The 18,327-nt window shown below is 39.3% G+C and overlaps 1 protein-coding gene across 1 annotated transcript in view; it reads left to right on the top strand.

Annotated features, from left to right (window-relative positions):
- Positions 1–15,944, top strand: part of LOC140931263 (uncharacterized) — a 54,432-nt gene extending 38,488 nt beyond the window's left edge. Inside the window, exons 43-68 of the mRNA XM_073381031.1 lie at positions 357–410; positions 1,698–1,751; positions 2,400–2,453; positions 2,602–2,655; positions 3,703–3,756; positions 3,855–3,908; positions 4,168–4,221; positions 4,884–4,937; positions 5,445–5,552; positions 6,359–6,412; positions 7,220–7,273; positions 7,868–7,921; positions 8,512–8,565; positions 9,151–9,204; positions 9,301–9,336; positions 10,625–10,642; positions 11,375–11,392; positions 11,792–11,827; positions 12,126–12,158; positions 12,271–12,369; positions 12,589–12,609; positions 12,982–13,105; positions 13,265–13,371; positions 13,589–13,672; positions 14,446–14,667; positions 15,598–15,944. Of these exons, the coding sequence (XP_073237132.1) occupies positions 357–410; positions 1,698–1,751; positions 2,400–2,453; positions 2,602–2,655; positions 3,703–3,756; positions 3,855–3,908; positions 4,168–4,221; positions 4,884–4,937; positions 5,445–5,552; positions 6,359–6,412; positions 7,220–7,273; positions 7,868–7,921; positions 8,512–8,565; positions 9,151–9,204; positions 9,301–9,336; positions 10,625–10,642; positions 11,375–11,392; positions 11,792–11,827; positions 12,126–12,158; positions 12,271–12,369; positions 12,589–12,609; positions 12,982–13,105; positions 13,265–13,371; positions 13,589–13,672; positions 14,446–14,667; positions 15,598–15,744 (1,755 nt within the window). The 3' untranslated portion in view covers positions 15,745–15,944. The remainder of the gene's footprint in view (positions 1–356; positions 411–1,697; positions 1,752–2,399; positions 2,454–2,601; positions 2,656–3,702; positions 3,757–3,854; positions 3,909–4,167; positions 4,222–4,883; positions 4,938–5,444; positions 5,553–6,358; positions 6,413–7,219; positions 7,274–7,867; positions 7,922–8,511; positions 8,566–9,150; positions 9,205–9,300; positions 9,337–10,624; positions 10,643–11,374; positions 11,393–11,791; positions 11,828–12,125; positions 12,159–12,270; positions 12,370–12,588; positions 12,610–12,981; positions 13,106–13,264; positions 13,372–13,588; positions 13,673–14,445; positions 14,668–15,597) is intronic.
- Positions 15,945–18,327: the final 2,383 nt, after the last annotated feature.

Below are 18,327 nucleotides of genomic sequence, written 5' to 3'. Positions count from 1 at the left end.
TGTAAACAGGCCGTTACAAAATTTAACTACAAGTCATTTGACTGAAGTAGGTTACGTCTCGAAACGAATGGGTCCCCTGTTTTTCTTAAATGCAAAAATAATAAAAAATGATATCGTTGATAAGCAGCGCCAATTTTATAGAAACTGGATCGTCAGAACCTTCCTTTGAGACGATTTTTTGTGTAGTTTTTGACATGCATTTTTCGCTGTTTTCTCATGATTTTTTAAGCTTTAGGTCTCCCTTTACGAGGTAAGTTAATCAGCGTTTCATGCGCATGCGCCCAACTAGTCTGATAAAGCTCGTAATAGCTACTGCTATCGACTAAGCAGTAATGTGTGACATGGTTTATTTGCAGGGAGGGCTGGGTGAGGAAGGTCCAATGGGAAAGAGTGGCCGAAATGGCAATAAGGTGATTGCGTCCAGTTCTTTCTTTCAGTTTTTCTTTGTTGAATATTTATCCTTTTGGTGAAGCGTTTTAATCGGGATTTTCTTCGAAAAATATTTCGCAATATTGTTCGAAAAAAACATATTTTGAAAGCATTTTTAAACTGTGTTTACGTTTGCTAAGCTTTACATAATACATTAAAAAATGTCTACCTTGTCAATTGGGCTCTCGTCTAAGCCTTTTCTTGGGAGGAAAATCAGGCCAATCTATGCCTTCAGTGGCCTTTTAAGGTTTATGTCACCTCTGGTACGGGAATCCCTGACTCGTACCCCCTCGGCCCGACCCTCGCGCCACTAGGGAGAGACGACTGGGGACTAGTCAGTGGGAATCCGGATCTAGAATCCGGTGAATGTTTGCTTGTGGAATCCAGATCCTCGCTTTGGAAACTGCAATACAGCTTAGGGAATCCGGAATCCCATTAACGATTGAGATCCGAAATCCGATTTCCTCTGACAAAGAATCTGGAATCCATTACCTGGAATCCAGACTCCAAAAGACTGTTTTAGATTCCCTCACAAGGGGCAGTTCATAAAATACGGCATAACCACTTAATATTTATAGCTAGAGGTGTATCGCTCAGCCCCATGACTCCCATTCTTGTGTGCAAACGGTCCTAGTCCTGCTTTTGGTTTGTGTCTCTTCCATGCAAGCCCCTTTGGGTGCTTCAAATCATTTTTTTCTCTTTTGGCTCACTGGGACATCATAGGGAGTGGACTCTTGTTTAAAACTCTAAGGCGATTATTTCAACTGGCTTAATTGGTCAATTGTGGGTGGATATTCCCGGTGTTGAATTCTCAGGGAGCACATCAAAGTTCTGAACAAATTTAAAGAAGCGTTGAAACTCTGTACCGTATTTTGGCATAAATGACTTGTCCATGATCTTGTGCTTGTGATCCCCCCTCCACCCCCTATCAAAGTTGCTAGCAATACAAGACCATGTTCAAAACTTGGAGGAACAACTTTGAATGGGAGGGAGAAGGGAGGTCAGTATTATATCTCACGGACCTGTGACTAGCAGCGACTTGAAGCATGAAAGGTTGTTTTTTCGTGACAGTGTCTCAACATTTTTGCAACTGGTTGTAGCTTTCAACCTCAACGGAAGTCTTGTTCACTTCTGCGCCGGCGCAGGTGAAGTTCCAAGTTGCAGTCGTGCGGAGTGAGGGTAAAGAAATGTACCAAATAATGTGATGGACATACAGAGTTGTTGTTTTGCTTATCAAACCTTAAAAAGCTATTAACAATCTTCTCTAGGGTGCTGTCGGTGACTTTGGTCCCACTGGAGAAAGTGGAGCAGTAGGTTCACAGGTAGGTATAAACCGAATGATAAATATATGGAAGTGGGAAGCATTACTTGTGCGTCCTGGAAATAATAATTTCCAAATATTACCTGGACGTTCAAACACATAAAATTTACAGCATACGTCACATTCCTTTACCAAACAAGGAAATATTTCACTGACTTATTCCAGAATTACCCACACCACATGACTATCTCTTGTTTGAAGTGTATATTAGCCGGTGTAAAAAAAGTACGAATGTCAACCATGAAAAAGGAGCTCTTGAATCGATTCTTCTCCTTGAATGAACAAGCGAAACGCGAAAGCTTCATAGAGATCAACATAATGCACAAAGAACCGAAGCCTTAGCTAGCAAATAAAGAACTTTGAAGTTTGCAAAGTAAGCGCTATAAGAAAATGAACGCTGGTTTTTCATTGCTAGCACACCTTCCTTTTTCATAGATTTTTTTTTCCGATGTTTCCTAAAGTTGGAATTAAGACTCTACAAACTCACATTAAATGCCGCATTCGTTTGTAAGGTGACCTATTACTTGAACATGTTAGGCTATAACAGAGTTGCCGTATCCACGGATGTAATAGGGACGAAAAGGGGTATTGGAATGGAGATCGAAAATACAGTGTTTTGCTGCCATGTTTTATCTCTTTTGTCTCACAGGGTACCCAAGGACAGTCTGGCCCACCTGGTCCTCCTGGAACTGCTGGATCGCTTGTAAGTAAACAAAGAAACTAAGGCATTTAATTGTTCTCTCTTGTTGTCATTATCAGCTTAATGTTGTTATTTTAATGTGTCAGCTAAGGTGGTAACAGTCGAATGTCTTCCCTCGAAAACGTTACGTATTTGCCTTATCTTCTTTTAGGGTGCCATTGGATTGGAAGGAGAAAAGGGATTCGCTGGGCCTGCAGGAATAAGAGTAAGTACTCACTCTTGTGATGATCTGCATAGAATCATGATGTCAAATACCTTAATTTTGATTAGATTGAGTTCATCGTGATAACTGTATTATTATAATTATATCAATGACAAAATTCTCCAGTGTGAATGGTTATTAACATTACTGATTTGATAGAAAAAGGATAATACACGTCAAGCCTAAGTTATTGGACGGTACGCGTAATCGCGCTTTGCGATAGAATAGCTGCGTTTGAATGGGCTCTTTGTTGCTTTTGTTTTTTCTCTCTCGTCAAATCAAAAAAATCTGGAGACATGTGGTGATTCAATTTTAAAAAATTGCAATTATCACAAATAAGCTCTATTCTATCCGAATCATTTACTGATAGAATTGATCTCCGCTCAGTCCTATTAGTATAGGTAATAGCATGATTTGAGTGATATTTGGCATAAATACCCCGAGTAATATTTCAAAATTGAAATATCACGAGTGGTATTTGTACCAAATATCACGTACGAATCATGCTATTATTTGTTTATACTACTACCCGCAAAAGGTTTGTAATTTTCACATGTAGGTATTTCAAATTAAGCTGAAATACCACTGCTCTAAGCCAATCAGATTGCAGAAATGTCTCATGTAGTAGTATAATCATTTTTAAACCACGACGCTTACCATGAAATTGTGCATAATGTTTCTTTGGAGGAAGCCTCCATAATTAATCATGGCCATAGAATGTCTTAATCGTTCCTTAGTCGTGAAAAGAAGAGATGTCGTATTATGAGAAGCAATTGCTTAATGATCCGTGGACTATAGCTTTGTTGGTTATTTGAATCTGAATTTTTACTGTGAGAACAATTTCGGGTCAGTGTAAGATAATTTTATTGCTTGCTAGGCAGGTTGCAGCAGTTGCTTTGATAGGCAGCTGATGATATACTTAATAAATAGAATACTTTATGAAGACCACCAATTATGGGCCGATACGATAACATAGATCAAGTCGTCGTATCCCATATGACACTCGCTTGACTCATCGCATTGAACATATTCACCTTTTCATGTCTTCAGGGCAACGCTGGTCCTGCTGGGTCCAAAGGAGCACTGGGCGCTAAAGGAGCTAAGGTAACCTTGACACTTTTTTGATTATTTTTACAGCATTATATATTTTCTCCCTTGCATCTACTTCAACCTCTCTCAATCTTATATACGCTCTTACACAGGGTGAAATTGGTGACACTGGCAGTGACGGAAGTGATGGAAAAGCTGGCGAAAATGTAAGTTAAGTAAAATATAAATAGATTTTTAGTTGGTTAAGGTTTGTTAGTTTTTTTTTGCCAGTGCAAACTTCAAAATGTTTTTTAGAATTTATTTGTATAGTAAGCAAGTGAGCCACTGCAACGCTCACCGCGAAGGAAAAAAGTAGAGATTGTACCTCTCTCGTGTGCTTCTCTATCCCCTTCATTGCTTATTTCACTTGCGCTTCATCTTTCTTTTGCTTTTGCCACGATTCTTACCTTGACATTTCTCTGTTAGGGTGAAGGGGGTCCTGCTGGCTCTCGAGGAAGATCAGGAGAAAGAGGCGAATCTGTAAGTAACAACCTTAGTTTTGTTTTTGTTGGGGAGCTTTAGCGATGGCGGCGGAATCAACTTAACGTCCAAAAAGCAATTAATTTCATGAGAAAAACAACAACTCAACTCTGCACGTGCATCAAAACGTTTGAGACATTTCTTTACCATCACTAAACGACCATGATATGAAATTTGCAACACACACGACTACGAATTTTTCTATCTCTTTCTGGAAATTCAATTTCAGGAAAGTTCAGTACCCTCTACTAGCATTTTGAGTTGGAATAATAGTGATTATAATAACAGTGATGTCGTCTTCGTTTTACAGTGGAACCTCAGGGGACATTCTGTTTTGAATGTTCTCGGCATTGTGACTAGTAACCACTTAAACTTATCAACGATTTTGTGTCACTTTTTGAGTGCTAAGGTGTCCCCTGCCTGCATGGAGGTTAGAGCCGGGTTTCGGGACCCAGAAAAAAAAAGTCCCTTTCCCTGAATAGAAGTTTTCCTTCAATAGAGTTAACAAATAAAGTGATTAAGTGAAGATTTTTCCCGGACCACATTTTGTGTCCCCTGAGCAATCTTCTGGGCGATTATTGTGAGCACATGACCTATAATATAGTCTAATAGTTCCAATAGTAAAACACTACTAAGAACAGTACTCGTTTGTATTTTTTCAGGGGAGTTCAGGGGAGACCGGTGAGCCTGGAAATGCTGGTAGAAAAGGATCAAATGTAATTCACAGTTTAGAAGATCTTCTTTTTGCCTTGACATTAAGGCTCAGGTCGAACGCCATACTTCATATGAGCCGAACTCGATCAATTGTGTTCGGTTAACCTGGAGTACGGATTTAGAGGCTGTAACCTTTCAGGGTGACGCCCTGTGTCGATAAGTATTACTGTTACAACTGGGGCATAAGAAACACCAATGTCTGGCGGAAAGGAGATTTGTGGCGATGGTTTTCTCGACGATTGAGATGTGAAATTGTTCCGCCCGTTTTCTCGATGAAGATTACTTCATATAGAGTCCCAGCAAAAACTTCGTTTGAAATAATTCGTGCGTGGCTTAGACAAGAGGAGTTTAGCTTCAGCAAATCTCAGATTAAATTCTGCACGATGAAGAGTTGAAAACAAGCCTCTGGGCTAGCGTGACGGAATATGAATGTAACGTAAGTTTGTGTGTGCAACTAGAGTTTTGTTCTTTTCTCTTATCATTTTGTCTTTTTGTTTGACTGTTGTTAGGGTCTAGATGGTGACATAGGAAACCAAGGCCTTGAAGGATTTGCTGGTGCTCCTGGAGCAACTGGAGCCAAAGGAGAGCTTGGGGCTCCTGGCTCCGAGGGTACTATGGTATGTAAATAAATAAAGTCATGTTCGTTTATATCATGTACTTTTTTGTTCCCATAGGGGAATCTTTGCTGACGACACTGTTTCAGACATTGTTGCGCATTAGCATACGAGTGAACCCATAGAAAACGTACAAATTAGTTTCAAAAGTTGAAAGAGCTGGTCATTTTGAGCAGTTTGTGCACTTTTCAGCTCTTTGCAATCAATAACAGAGGAAATAGTAGCAATCAAAACCTGCGAAATTGCTTGGTGGCAAAAACGCTAATGAGAACATGTACGTTTTGTAAACTTTTGAGGGTTTGGGAGAGAATTTCTCCGAAAAACTATTCGGTGTATCGGTCTCAAATTTACAGAGGTAACTGAAATTGCTGTACTCTTTCAATATTCAGCAATTTTATTTTAATAGCTTGATCAGTAAATGAAATGCGTATGTTAATGACGCCAAAATGTAAACGAAGATTCGCCTGTTAGCCACCTGAATACAACACTAAGGCCGCATTATGTTTTTGGCACAAGCGCTAAGAATCAGAGTACCTGGTATCATACCTCGTCTTGAAAGATGCTGTAGATAAATACGAGCCAAACAGTTTATTGCACTTAAAACCTTGCGGGTTAAAATTTAAAGAGTTTAAAGGAAATTCGCGTTGAGATAACTAATATATGCCTGTATATAGAAAGTACATAATCTCTCATGGTCACCTCACAGTTAACGCGGGGTCGAGCCATGTTACTGGGTTCACATGTGATATAACACTCGTCTTACAACAGCTGGCAGTGCTGATTATTACTATTTTTTTTTTCCATTTTAGGGCGTAACAGGTCAACGCGGCTCACGAGGAGAAGATGGAATAATGGGCACAACGGTACCAATTAGCCTTATTTTAAAGTGCAAACGCTCATAAACCGTGACTCTTTTGTATCACCTTTAATTTGCTAAATCGTCTATAACGTAACTCCTTTTAATTCAAATTGCACTCCTCCTCGTTGCAATAGTTACGAGCCCTCTGCCCTTTATTTGACGCCTTTGAGATAGAAAGGATCGGTTAAGTAATCTGTTTGTGCCACTAAAATCGACATTTCGCAAAATTGGTGTGATAAAGTAGCTGTATCACGAAATGTCAACATCAAAATTCAAACAGAACTGCAACAAAACTGAGTGAAACATGAAAATAACCGGGTACTCCGGTTTTCCCCTCTCCCAAAAAAACCTACACTTCCAAATTTCAATTCGATCTGGAACGCACGGACACGTTTAAACGAGGTTATAGGAACTCCTAAGTGCTTCGTAGGTACTAAACAAATCACAATTTTTTTTCAATAACCATTCAAAAGATACAAAAGGAGGTACGGGATGGTCAAACTCGATCGTGAACATTCAAGTGGATGGCAATATTATTCTTATTCTTTTTTTGGAAAGCTTGCTTGCCTTGACAGTTTTTAACGTTCTTTTCTGTTGTTTTTAGCGTTTGATATAATGCTTGGGAGACAGGCTTATTTGTCGAGAACCTGTAATTTTTTTCATTCGCAAACAATTTCCGCATTAACAAAATGAACTAGACAGGCATGACACAACTCCTTTAAGGGCTAAGCCGTGAGTTATTCTTAAAAAAAGTTTGAAAACCTATTATCACTTTGTGAGATTCTTGCCGTTGGCTTTCTATTGTGTTTAGGGTGATACTGGAGAAGCTGGAGATGTTGGAAGTTTTGGCGATGAAGGAGAGAAGGTAATTTTATTGTAAAGGAAACTGAGGCATTTCGTTCACCGAGGTGTAAAATTTTTTCTTTCTTTATCACAGCATCAGCGAGGTGTGCTTTTTTGTTTGTTTGTTTGTTTTCGTATACATAATCGGATGTTTTGCCTTGGGCTTAACTTTCACAGTCGTGTATTGCACAAACAGTGCGAAATCCCAACATTTGGCACTCTTACTGAACATTGACTACATATCCTGTAGTCATAGCAACCTCGTGGTGTCAACCAATTATTTTATATGTCTATTAAAAACAAATGAACAGCCAGCCAGGGAACCAGTGAACACTTTGATTTTATTTTAATAGATTAATGGCTGACTAGCCAGTCAAACTTCATAAAGCCGACTTCAAAAAGCAAGCTTCAAAAGTATAAAACGATTACAGTTTTTGTTTTGGTTTAGTTTTCTCCCCCATGATTTGCTTTCTTCCTTGCTATACTATAACATACATTGTAGTCATTGCAAAAATATTTCTGATGCTTGTGTGTTGTTGTGTGCGGAGCAGCACCTCTCACTTTGTATAGAGTTTTTCTTTTGCTTTTACGTTAATGTTATTTGTGTCTTGTTTAGGGTGACAGAGGGAATCCAGGAGATCCTGGACCACCTGGATATCAGGGAGAAAAGGTATTTTGTAACTGCCTTCCAAGCAGGTCGGCTAGTTCACATATGTCCTATTACACTTTCGGAGCACATTTGTGGGCAGGCTAAGGAGGCTGTGCCTAGTAATTAGGTCTTTCTAAATTTTAAAATTTAGTGTTTTTTTAATTTAAAACGACTTGAAAGAACACCAAAACCTTAAAAAGTAAAAAGAAAAAGGATAAATTTTTGTTCACATTTGTCTAAGAATTTCTAAATGCTCTGCTTTTTACTTACGTGAAACTGGTTAAATTGTTCAAATCTCTTGATTGTAAAATAATATGTAGTCCACTATGTTGCCTAGGATTTTATTTCTTCTTCCACTCTGAAGTAAAATGAAATTACGAAAGTTTACATTTGACCTGTCGCGAAAGGTAAATTACAACCTCAAAGATTCAAATAGCAGTTCTCAAAACGCAATTATCAACAGTTTCTCCTGAAAATACGCCAATAAACTGAAACGTTGATGCTTTGCTAAACCGTAATAAACGTTGCAATTTTTTACTCAAACAATCTAATTATAGCTATCGTGTCTCATACATTTATAATATTTTTTTAACCCGTCTAATGTATCATAGGGAAAAAGAGGTGACTTGGGACCCCAGGGAAGCAGAGGAGAAGAAGGAGCCTTGGTATGTACGTTATTCTTAAATCGAACTAAGTTAGACAGAAGCCCATTCATCACCTATTTACCCTATATCATCTACTAAGACTCCGTCTCAAATAACCCCCCTCCCTCTTTCAGGGGAAGAAAGTTATTAAGCCCCCCCACCCCTCCCCCTTCTTCACAAATAATATTACTAAGTAATAGACTGTAATGATTAAATATAATCTCGACTGTAAAACCTTATGTGGACTGATCCGGTATGATTTATTCAAATGCTGAAAATTGGGATTTGTTTCAGTTTTGTCTTCGGCTGTTGACCTCCTTCATGGGCTTGAGCTTTTCCACTTTACGTCATAAATCTTTATTAAAAAAATGGTATCATATTCTGCTTGTTTGAAAAAGCAGTATAGCGTCTCATTTCGCAAAATTGAATCAGCACCCCTGTCTATTAAGCCCTCGCCCTAGTATGCTTTAAATAAACCAGCCCGAGGAGGAGGTGGGGGGTGGGGGCGGGGCTAAATAGAAGTGTTAGGGTAAGAGTAAGTGAGGGAAATGAAGGGAATTCTCTCTGGAATGAAAAAGCTGAATTTTATTTGTACTTGGTTTTTAGGGTGCTGACGGCGTCATGGGGCGCGTCGGCGAGAGAGGAGATGAAGGAGTTGAGGTACGTCGCTCAGTTTCTTTTACTGTTTATTTCGTTTAGGCTGCAATTATGGATTATTCATTCTAATCTAGCAAACTATTCATATTTAAATTGTAGGGCCCCACTGGATCAGGAGGTGTCCTTGGTTTAAAGGTGAGCTCGTAACGTTTAAAACCAATTTTGATATAGTTCGTTTCAGTTTGAGGCACCGCAGTCGACTAGCAGTCAATCACCCCGTAGCGTCCATCTTTCATAAAAGGCCTGGGCACAACGACTTCGATTTTCAGGCTATTTATAGGTTCATTAGTTTCTCGCCAAATTTCTAATTGCGTCGTATTCTCGTTTTCAGAGCCGCGATCATTTTGGCCAGCAAGACGTAGCGTTGGCCCAAAGGATCGTAGCGTTGTGAACAAGGATGTTTGCACTGTGGGTTTTCTAGTAAAGGCGGACGAATTAAGCGAAGTGCTAAGCGCTATACCTTAATTTAACTGCTGGTGGAAGAATTTTAGACGAAGGGGGCCAAGAAACCTGTATTTCGAAGAGCAACTGACAAAAATGGGCAAAGCGAAATTTGTACAGGAAGATAAAAGTGAAAATAGGCTGAAAGTCTCACGCTCTGTGACACTTAGGTTCCGTGCTGATGAGCTCCTTTGATTTCATGTTTAAGTTGGCCAAAGAAAACTTTATCCCGGTGTTTCTTCTTCGAATAATTAAAGGCGTACAAGCGTGTCCACCTCTTCAGACCGGCATCTTTGCTCTGCTGCTCTTTTTTTCCCACCTAAAACATACCAAAAAATAAATTTTGAAAAGTAGATGAAATTCGTTTTTCGGAAAATGTACGTGTTTCTCATGATGCTAGTTAATGAGAAAACTAAAAACTTGATATCATTTTGCTAAGGTTTAGTTGCTGCAGTTATCGCTAACAGCGACAATATTACTGGAACAATTAGTGTAAAATATACTCTCTATCTTATTCAACAGCTCTATAAGAGCGACACCTCCCTAAACTGTCCACATCGGGAGGGTCCCTGCCATTTTTCTTCCGTCATTTCCTTCGACTAGCTATAGGATGGACAACCCCTTAATACAGACACCTAGAGTCAGCTGGATCATTATAAGTTTCTTGGAAACTGCCCTCCTACCCCTCCCCTAAGCCAACATTTTGCTTAAAGTGAGAAGTAAGTGTTAATGTTGGCTTAAGGGAGGGGTAAGTGGGAAGTTTCCCAGAAACGCGTAATGAGAGTTGGTCCCTGTCGTTCTTCAGTCATTTCCTTTGACTATTCATAGGGTGGACACCTCCACGTCACTTTGAAAAAAGTGTCTCTGTTTGCTAAGGCTGAGTGAAAAAAAAAAAACGATAAATACCTAAGAAATAAAGACACTTTCTGATGCATTCTTTGAATTTTTTGCACTGACAAAACTTGTACCTCGTTATTTTTAGGGAGACAGAGGACGCCAGGTATGACGTGACATCATTATTAAACTTAATGCTCTCTGTTTTCTTTCTGGGCTTCAATAGGCCACGTATGTAGCGGTTGCCTCAAAGCACCACGAAAGTAACATTATCCAGTAAAGTAGCCTTTTACGACATATAAATGTCATATAGACATCAACGCAGCATAATCCCGAGGGGATGGACGAAACCAAATGCCGTGGCACCGTGCACGTGGTTGCGTAGATCTGTAATATTGTGCAGATAGTTAGGTAGCCAAGATTGTTTTCAGACGCCATTAGCGGAGACACCAAGATAAAAAGATGGTTCCTTGCTGTTTTTTAGGTCAATTCTGAGCTGAAGTTATTACTTAGCGCCTTCACCCATAAAAAAAAATGATCCTGTAGAGTTATGAAGAAAAAATATCAAACGATTTTCACCAGGCAGCACTACTCTACTATTCTTAAACTTTTTTTTGGTGATTTTGACAGGCATAGCATTAAAACTTGAAGAAGTTAGGCTAACGTTTTCAATTTTGAACCCATGTCCATCCTTGCCACTCGTTGCAACAGACGACAGAAAACAGTTTCAATCCTTAAATATGTTTTAAATAACAAAACTGGGCCATTATTCTTAGAATTCAATTGATGCGAAAAAAAAGCTTTTTGAAAAGATTGCAAATAGCGTAACATATATAGCCCCTTTAACTGTAGATCGAAAATAAAACACTGACTTCGTTTTCCTTTGTTTTTTCCCTAGGGTACAGATGGCGAACCGGTAAGAAACTTTCTTAAAATTTGTGGATTTAAATGTAGCGTTTTTGATTTAGTTATAAGAAAAGACAAATTCTTCAATAAATACATTGAATGCAAGTGACTGTTAAAGAAAGTATTCGTCTGTGAATTTATCAAAGGACAAAGCATGCATCGAGGCAATGGGAGCCAGGCTATAAAAAAAAACAGTACGAATACAAGTCATCGTGAAATCACTTAAGGACAACTACTTTGGTCTTTGAAAAAGCGTTACCATTCTTTATTTTTGATACAAGAAAAGCAAATGAATGTAAGGAGAATTTGTTGCTTTCTTTAAAACTTACAGTGTGGTTGCAAGTCGATGCTCTTCAGGTCTATCAGAATTTAATAATTATTTTTTCATGCGTGTAAAATGTATTTTTAGGGTTCACCAGGCGACAGAGGACCTCCAGGACCACCGGTATGTTGACCTAGCTTGTGCCAAAAATAATCAGGTTTTTCTTTCAATCATCACTATTTAGTGATAACCATTAATTAGTTCACTGGGTTGTTACTGTTTATGGTCTGGAAAGCTTAACCTGTTGTAGGCTCTTAGTTAGTAAGGGCGTCGCTTAAGATCTAGTTATCACGATCGCAGCACATGCTATTTTGGAGCCTGGGACGGGCTATAGAAAGAGTGCACTTTTTTCTTCAATATTAAGCGTACAAAACAGGGCATCTTGTAAAGAAACTGTGAAAATTGTTGTTCTTTTTTACAGGCCGTGCTTCCTGCTGAATTTGGGCAGCTATCGGTAAGGCAACCAAACTCTTGAGTGCTTTGATTTATTTTGTATTTTTTATTCAAGCGTTCTCAAACGACTAAGCGTCACGCGATTAATATCTTTGCCTTGATGTTGTCTTCAGTTTCCGGGTTTGCAGTCTGGTTACAGTTATAACAGCCCAGCTGCTTCTCTGGAAACAGAAAAGTCTGGAACACCGAGACTTTACAGAGGTCGGCAACAGGTTAGTAGTGCTATTACCATCTTATTATGCATGTCCTTGCAGCCAATAAAAGGCACAGTACATATCCAGTTTGCGCGTTTATCAGACAGAGAGCAGTGTACAGTTTAAATTAATTGCCTTGGATATTGCGCACTAGTTTTGTATATTTAGTTTAATATTTTTGTTGTTGTATGAAACCCTCGCATTAATGATACTATTGTCATTTCTTTTTCTTTACAGAATGAAGAACCGAAACCCAAGGTAACTTTTATAAAAAGCATTTACCATCTCATGATAGAGAATTGCTAAATTAAGGTGTTTGGTTTGTTTAAGTTTTTGTGTGCGTATGGAATTATAATCTCTTTCTCGTTTCAAAATACCAACAACATGAAACAATTCCCATTCAAATGCCCATTGAAACTCAGTTTGAGCTTCGTGATTGCTTCTAGTTCTTCACGTCCATAGGTCTTTTTACATCTTAACCTTAGAAATGTTGCCAGAATGATCCCCTTCTGGATGAAGTTAACGCAAAAGTATCAGTTCATCTTCAGTAGAGTTCTTAGATATCAAAGGGTAAATACTTTGCACTTAATATTATATTAATATTACCCATTACTACTTCTGCACCTTTAGACTATTGATCTGTATGATGTCATCACGTACCGCCTCGATATGTACAAAAACCCCAACGGCTCCAAAGAATTTCCCGCCAGGACTTGCAGAGATCTTCATATGAGTTATCCCAAATTTCGTAGTGGTAAGTACAGTTATTGTTTGTGGTATATTTTTACTTTCATGTACAGTCGCAGCCATTGGTGATATGGTCTTTTCAAAATATAGAAATTCTATTTTATAAATGTATATCCTTTACCACAGCACCGTTTTATTATAGTGGTGAAATATTTATTCATCTTAGGACTCTACTGGATTGATCCCAATGGAGGCATCACTAACGATGCCATCAAAGTTTATTGTGAATTCCATACAAACGCTTCTTGTCTGTATCCAGGAGAGGAAAGCCAGGTTAGTGATAACTGCAGATATTTCCTTACTCTTAAGAAGCCTGTTTTTAGCAACCAAGCAGGACCACGTCGAACCACGTTTTTAACGAATCATAACTTGTAGCAATCGTAAGCAGTCTCCGGCCCTAGAAAAACCTCGGACCTCTGATTTGCCCCATCAGAGTTAGATTTGAACTTAGGGGCTACTGACTTGATTAGTTTCCTTTTGAATTCCACAGCCTTATGTGACTGATCAAAAGAAGTGGTACAGTGGCTCTGATGGGTACAAATGGCTAGGAAAAGAGCTGCTGGGACTATCCAAGGTTGGTGGTTTATCTTAAGACCTTGGAGTGTTCGCTTGTTTTACATACTGCTACTAGAAACCGTCCTCCGTCAACCAAGTTAGGATTAGCTCAGTCGGTTAAGCGCTTTACTGCAGAGCGGAAGATCGTGGGTTCGATTCTCTGGCCGGATACTCAGACTTGAAGGTACTGCCTTTGCCCTGCAAACGGCTAGACCTTCACGTGGCTCGGATAACTACGTAAAATGGCGGTGTTGTCTCTATTAGGAGACGTAAAAATAGTGTCCTCAATTAGTACTTTTGTGCTAAATACATTGAAACTCAAATAAAGTTTCTTTTTTAGTACAAAAGTATTCGAGTTTAAGCTTAAGCTTCGGTAACATGACAAATAATTTCTTAGTCATGTCAATAACGATTTTCCAGCGCTCCTCCAAGATTATTTCCCTTTGACCGAAGATAACAATTTGTAATTATAGAGGTCCGTTCTCAGAATAGGTAACCCTGTGATTGGCGGTCTGTGGCCCTTCCAGTAGAGGGCTGAGTAAATGCCTGAAACAAATAATGCAAATCCAACTTAAGTGGGTTAAGAATACCACCTGGCCGAAGGTAAACCAATTGGTTATTTACAAGCGTGAACGAGGACTTGAACTTGGAACTACCGGGAACAAATCCAGCTAGCGGTCAGGACGGAACTTGAAATCGGGGCCTCCGTACTGCGAGTCCAGCGCTCTAACCACTAGGCCACCACGCTGCCTCCCTCATAAGACTAACTTTACCTTATCTTTTCATCCAAAGCTGGAATATGTATCAGATCCCAGTCAACTTGAATTCCTCCAGTTGTTAAGTGACCACGCAAGACAGCAGATCACATATCACTGTAAAAACTCAATAGCATGGCCTGATGAGAAATCAGATGAAGTCACCAAATCCATCAAGTTTCTGACTGTTAATGGACTTGAACTACACGCTAAGTCTTCTAACAAGTTCAAGCCGAAGCTCGTTCGAAATGATTGCATGGTAAGGTTTAATTTATAACCAGTTGGTGATGCTTTTTTCTCCACGGCGCGTTTGGTTAGGGGTAATCAATTTTGTTATTGATGAGTCCTATAGTACGACCGCGCAGAAACAAAAGTGTTAACAACATGTATCCGCTAAAATCCTTTTATTTGTACAGGTAATAGCATGATTAGTAGTGATATTTGGCATAAATACCACGAGTGATATTTTAAAATTGTTATACGTAATTTCACAAGCCCTTAGGCGAGTGAAATTTGAGACAATTTTGAAATATCACGAGTGGTATTTATGCCAAATATCACGTACAAATCATGCTATTATTTGTTCATACTACTACCCGCAAAAGGTTGTAATTTTCACATGTAGTTATTTCAAATTAAGCTGAAATACCACTGCTCTAAGCCAATCAAATTGCAGAAATTTCTCATGTAGTAGTATAACAAGGGTAATTCGTCCTAATTCCCGTTAAATTTTGCTGTCATATCAAGTCACGGAGGAACCAATCCCAAGGGGACTATACAGTGGCCAATTTGGTACCGTGTTTAACGAAAATGTGTGATTGTGCAAACTACGAACGCGGAAAGAAGTGTTGTGTTTCCTTGAAGCAACTTTACGTCTAATATATATAGTCTTTATTTCAAAATATAGAGGAATTGCCATTCAAATATAAGCGTTATGGCCCAGTGTTTGAGAATGGCGTTTGGTTTTGTCAGTAACACAGGAGACGAAACTACGGTGTATAATCTATTTATTTACCAGTCAAGATTCTTAACCAATGAACTAAGTGCTAGCCAAGCGCGTCACCAACTTTTGCAAAGGGCCTATAACGTTGTTACTAGTCCAGATTCTCTACCATTAAGTTTCCAAATGGCATTGCGGTGAAAAAGTGAATGACTAACCAACCGTTTCAACTATACATTTCAATACTAGGTAAAAGACGGGGCCTGGCATCGCACAATCGTAGAGGTAGACACGCCTAAACCCCATCGTCTTCCTATACTTGATGTGGCTGTATTCGATATTGGAGACAGAGATGAGGAGTTTGGACTTGAATTTGGTCGTGTTTGCTTCTTTTGAGTTATAACCTGTACAAACCTTTTTTTTTTTTTTTTGACAGACTGATAAGTCAACAAAGATCTCTAACACTTTGAGTTGTAAGTTTGTAAGTTATTAGGTGCATGAAACAAAGCTTGCCGGACGATTGGTCTGCAGAAGAGACCCCATTTCAAGCTCATGCCTATGTAGTATACACTAAATAAAGCGTTTTTGTCTGGTTACATTTGTGCGTACTCACTTCTCTCTTATTAATCTGTGATGCATTTAACACTGACGACCTGCGAGGCAAACTAAATCCTCACTTGGACAACGAATTTGTCCCTAGTGGAAGCACTTAGCCTGCAGTTCGAATTATTTTGTGATGACCTTGACTGCTTGGGTGTTCGAAACTTCTGTTTTGTCAGCTAGCAGTAGAAGGGATTAAAACGCTATTCGCTACTCATTATTGTGGATACGTGAAGTCAATAACAACTTTTAAATAAACCATTAAAATAATTAATAGAAGTTCATTATTCTCGGGCGCTAATATGCAATAAATTGATGAATCGTTTGTTTGTTTTTCTTTATGTTCCTGTTTTATTTACTTTTGTTCTTTTGTTATTCTCTTTATACTGTTACAGGGATTTTCTTGCTTTTCAGCGATTTTCTAATGATTTCTAAGATTTTACCTATACTGATTTAGCTGCGTTTACTGAACAATTCTCCAGTTGAACACTCGTGATCTTATGTCGAAGCGAGTGTCGTGTAAATCAGTTTTACTTATTGATGGCACTATTAATCAACTTCCCCTTGTTTCCCAGTAAGGGTAACAACAACTTTGTGTGGCTGCATGAAAATGGGGAAGCGGTTGACAAAGTGCTCAGTAATCAATTTTTAAATTTATAAAAAAATTAATATTTAAATCCCATGAACCCCTGGTGTCAAGCAAAATAAACCTACAGCCCAAGAGGATGCACACAGTGGATGAGGAGGAGGTAGGTGGGCCTTCTCTCAGGGACACTGTGAGCATTCCTGGGTAGAGACCAGGTAGGTGGGCCTCCTGACTAACCTAACTCTAGTGGATGGAGATTGGAGGGTGTCGGGTCCTCGAAAACCGAGTCTATGGGGGGCAAAAGTGTGACTAGAGGAGTACTTCATACCCATATATTCCCATGTTTATTTGATCATCGTAAAACACAACTTGAAAAAAGGGAACACAAATAACTAATACTGGACTAAGAAATTAGTTGATCAGTCAAAGTTCATTGAGCTAACATCGTAAAAGCAAATCTAAGTAAGGCAATCAGTTTCTCTCAGATGATTATAGTTCATTCACGGAAGAGACAATCTAAACCAACTGAGGCTGGTAATCAATCTTTGAAAATAAGAATTGTCATTTTAGTTAATATCAAGCTAATGCCAAAAATCAAACCTAAGTGTAGTGAAGTTCGAAAAGGAAACGAAACGATGCCAGTTTTTCCCTCTTGTAGCCAGTGGCTGATTTCTGGAAAGACCAGAGAGGTGAGATCGGACGTCATCAGGCAAAATCGCACTTTGCGGTCACCTTAGGTTTGATCTCACCTCGCCCATCCAGAACCATGACCCCGGGGACTACTTCCTCCACTCTAAAACTATAATTCTTACCAAAATTTCTTGTTTTTCTGCAAAAATACCGTAAAATTCCGGAAATAAGCCCCAGGGCTTATGTTTTTCAAGGGCCCTTTTTTAGGGGCTTATTTTTTGAGGGGCTTTTATTCGGAGGGGTTTATCTACGGAGGGAAATTTGGGTTTCAAAATCAATTGGGCTAGCCTTATAGTTGGAAGTAGATTTACCGTTTTTGCTTTGTTTTACTTTGTGTTTGAGGGCAATTTTCCAGGTATAAGCCCCCGGGGGGCTTATATTTGGAGGGGCGATTTAACGGAGGGTTTTTTGCGTTACCGGTTTGGGGGGCTTGTATTTGGAGGGGTTTATTTTCGGAATTTTACGGTATCGAGTAAAGGGAAAACTTGGTCACATTCTACAAACTAACGTTTTCCGTTCACCGTAAACGGGATACTAAATCTCTCCAATGTCACTAGGTCTTTTGCGTAATCTTTCGATTAATGTGTAAGACACCAACCGCTTAACGTGACGAACTGAGAGAGGATTTTAATCACAGCTAGCATGATTCCACCAATTTTTTACAGACCTGGTCCAGCCGCGGGGGTGTCAGTAAAACGCGGGACCGGGCCGGGATCGGGGTCTATCTTTTTTTAGGGGTTAGGGATAGGGTTAGGGTTAAGGTTGTGGTTGACACTAACCCTAACCGTAATAACCCTAACCCTAACCAAACCCTAACCCTTACCCGAGACATACAACAGCATTTGTTAAAAAAAAAAAAAAGAGAGAGAGAGATACACCTCGACCCCGTCTTCGCGTTTTACTGACACTCCAGCCGCGGAGTGAATTTACGGCCTCCTGCTTAGCAGACCGGCACTCTTCCAACTGAGCAGTAACAGGGCGGCGGTGAACTGACGATTAGTTGTCTTCTCGAGACTTAGCCAACAAGTACATGTATTTAGCTACTGACAGAACAAAAAACCTCAATATAACCAGCGCAATGTAACGTACTCGTTATATTGTGT

Source organism: Porites lutea, chromosome 3, assembly GCF_958299795.1.
Source record: "Porites lutea chromosome 3, jaPorLute2.1, whole genome shotgun sequence".
NCBI lineage: Eukaryota > Metazoa > Cnidaria > Anthozoa > Scleractinia > Poritidae > Porites > Porites lutea.
The sequence above is the reverse complement of the archived record's forward strand: the minus strand, read 5'-3'. Positions and strand labels throughout refer to the sequence as shown.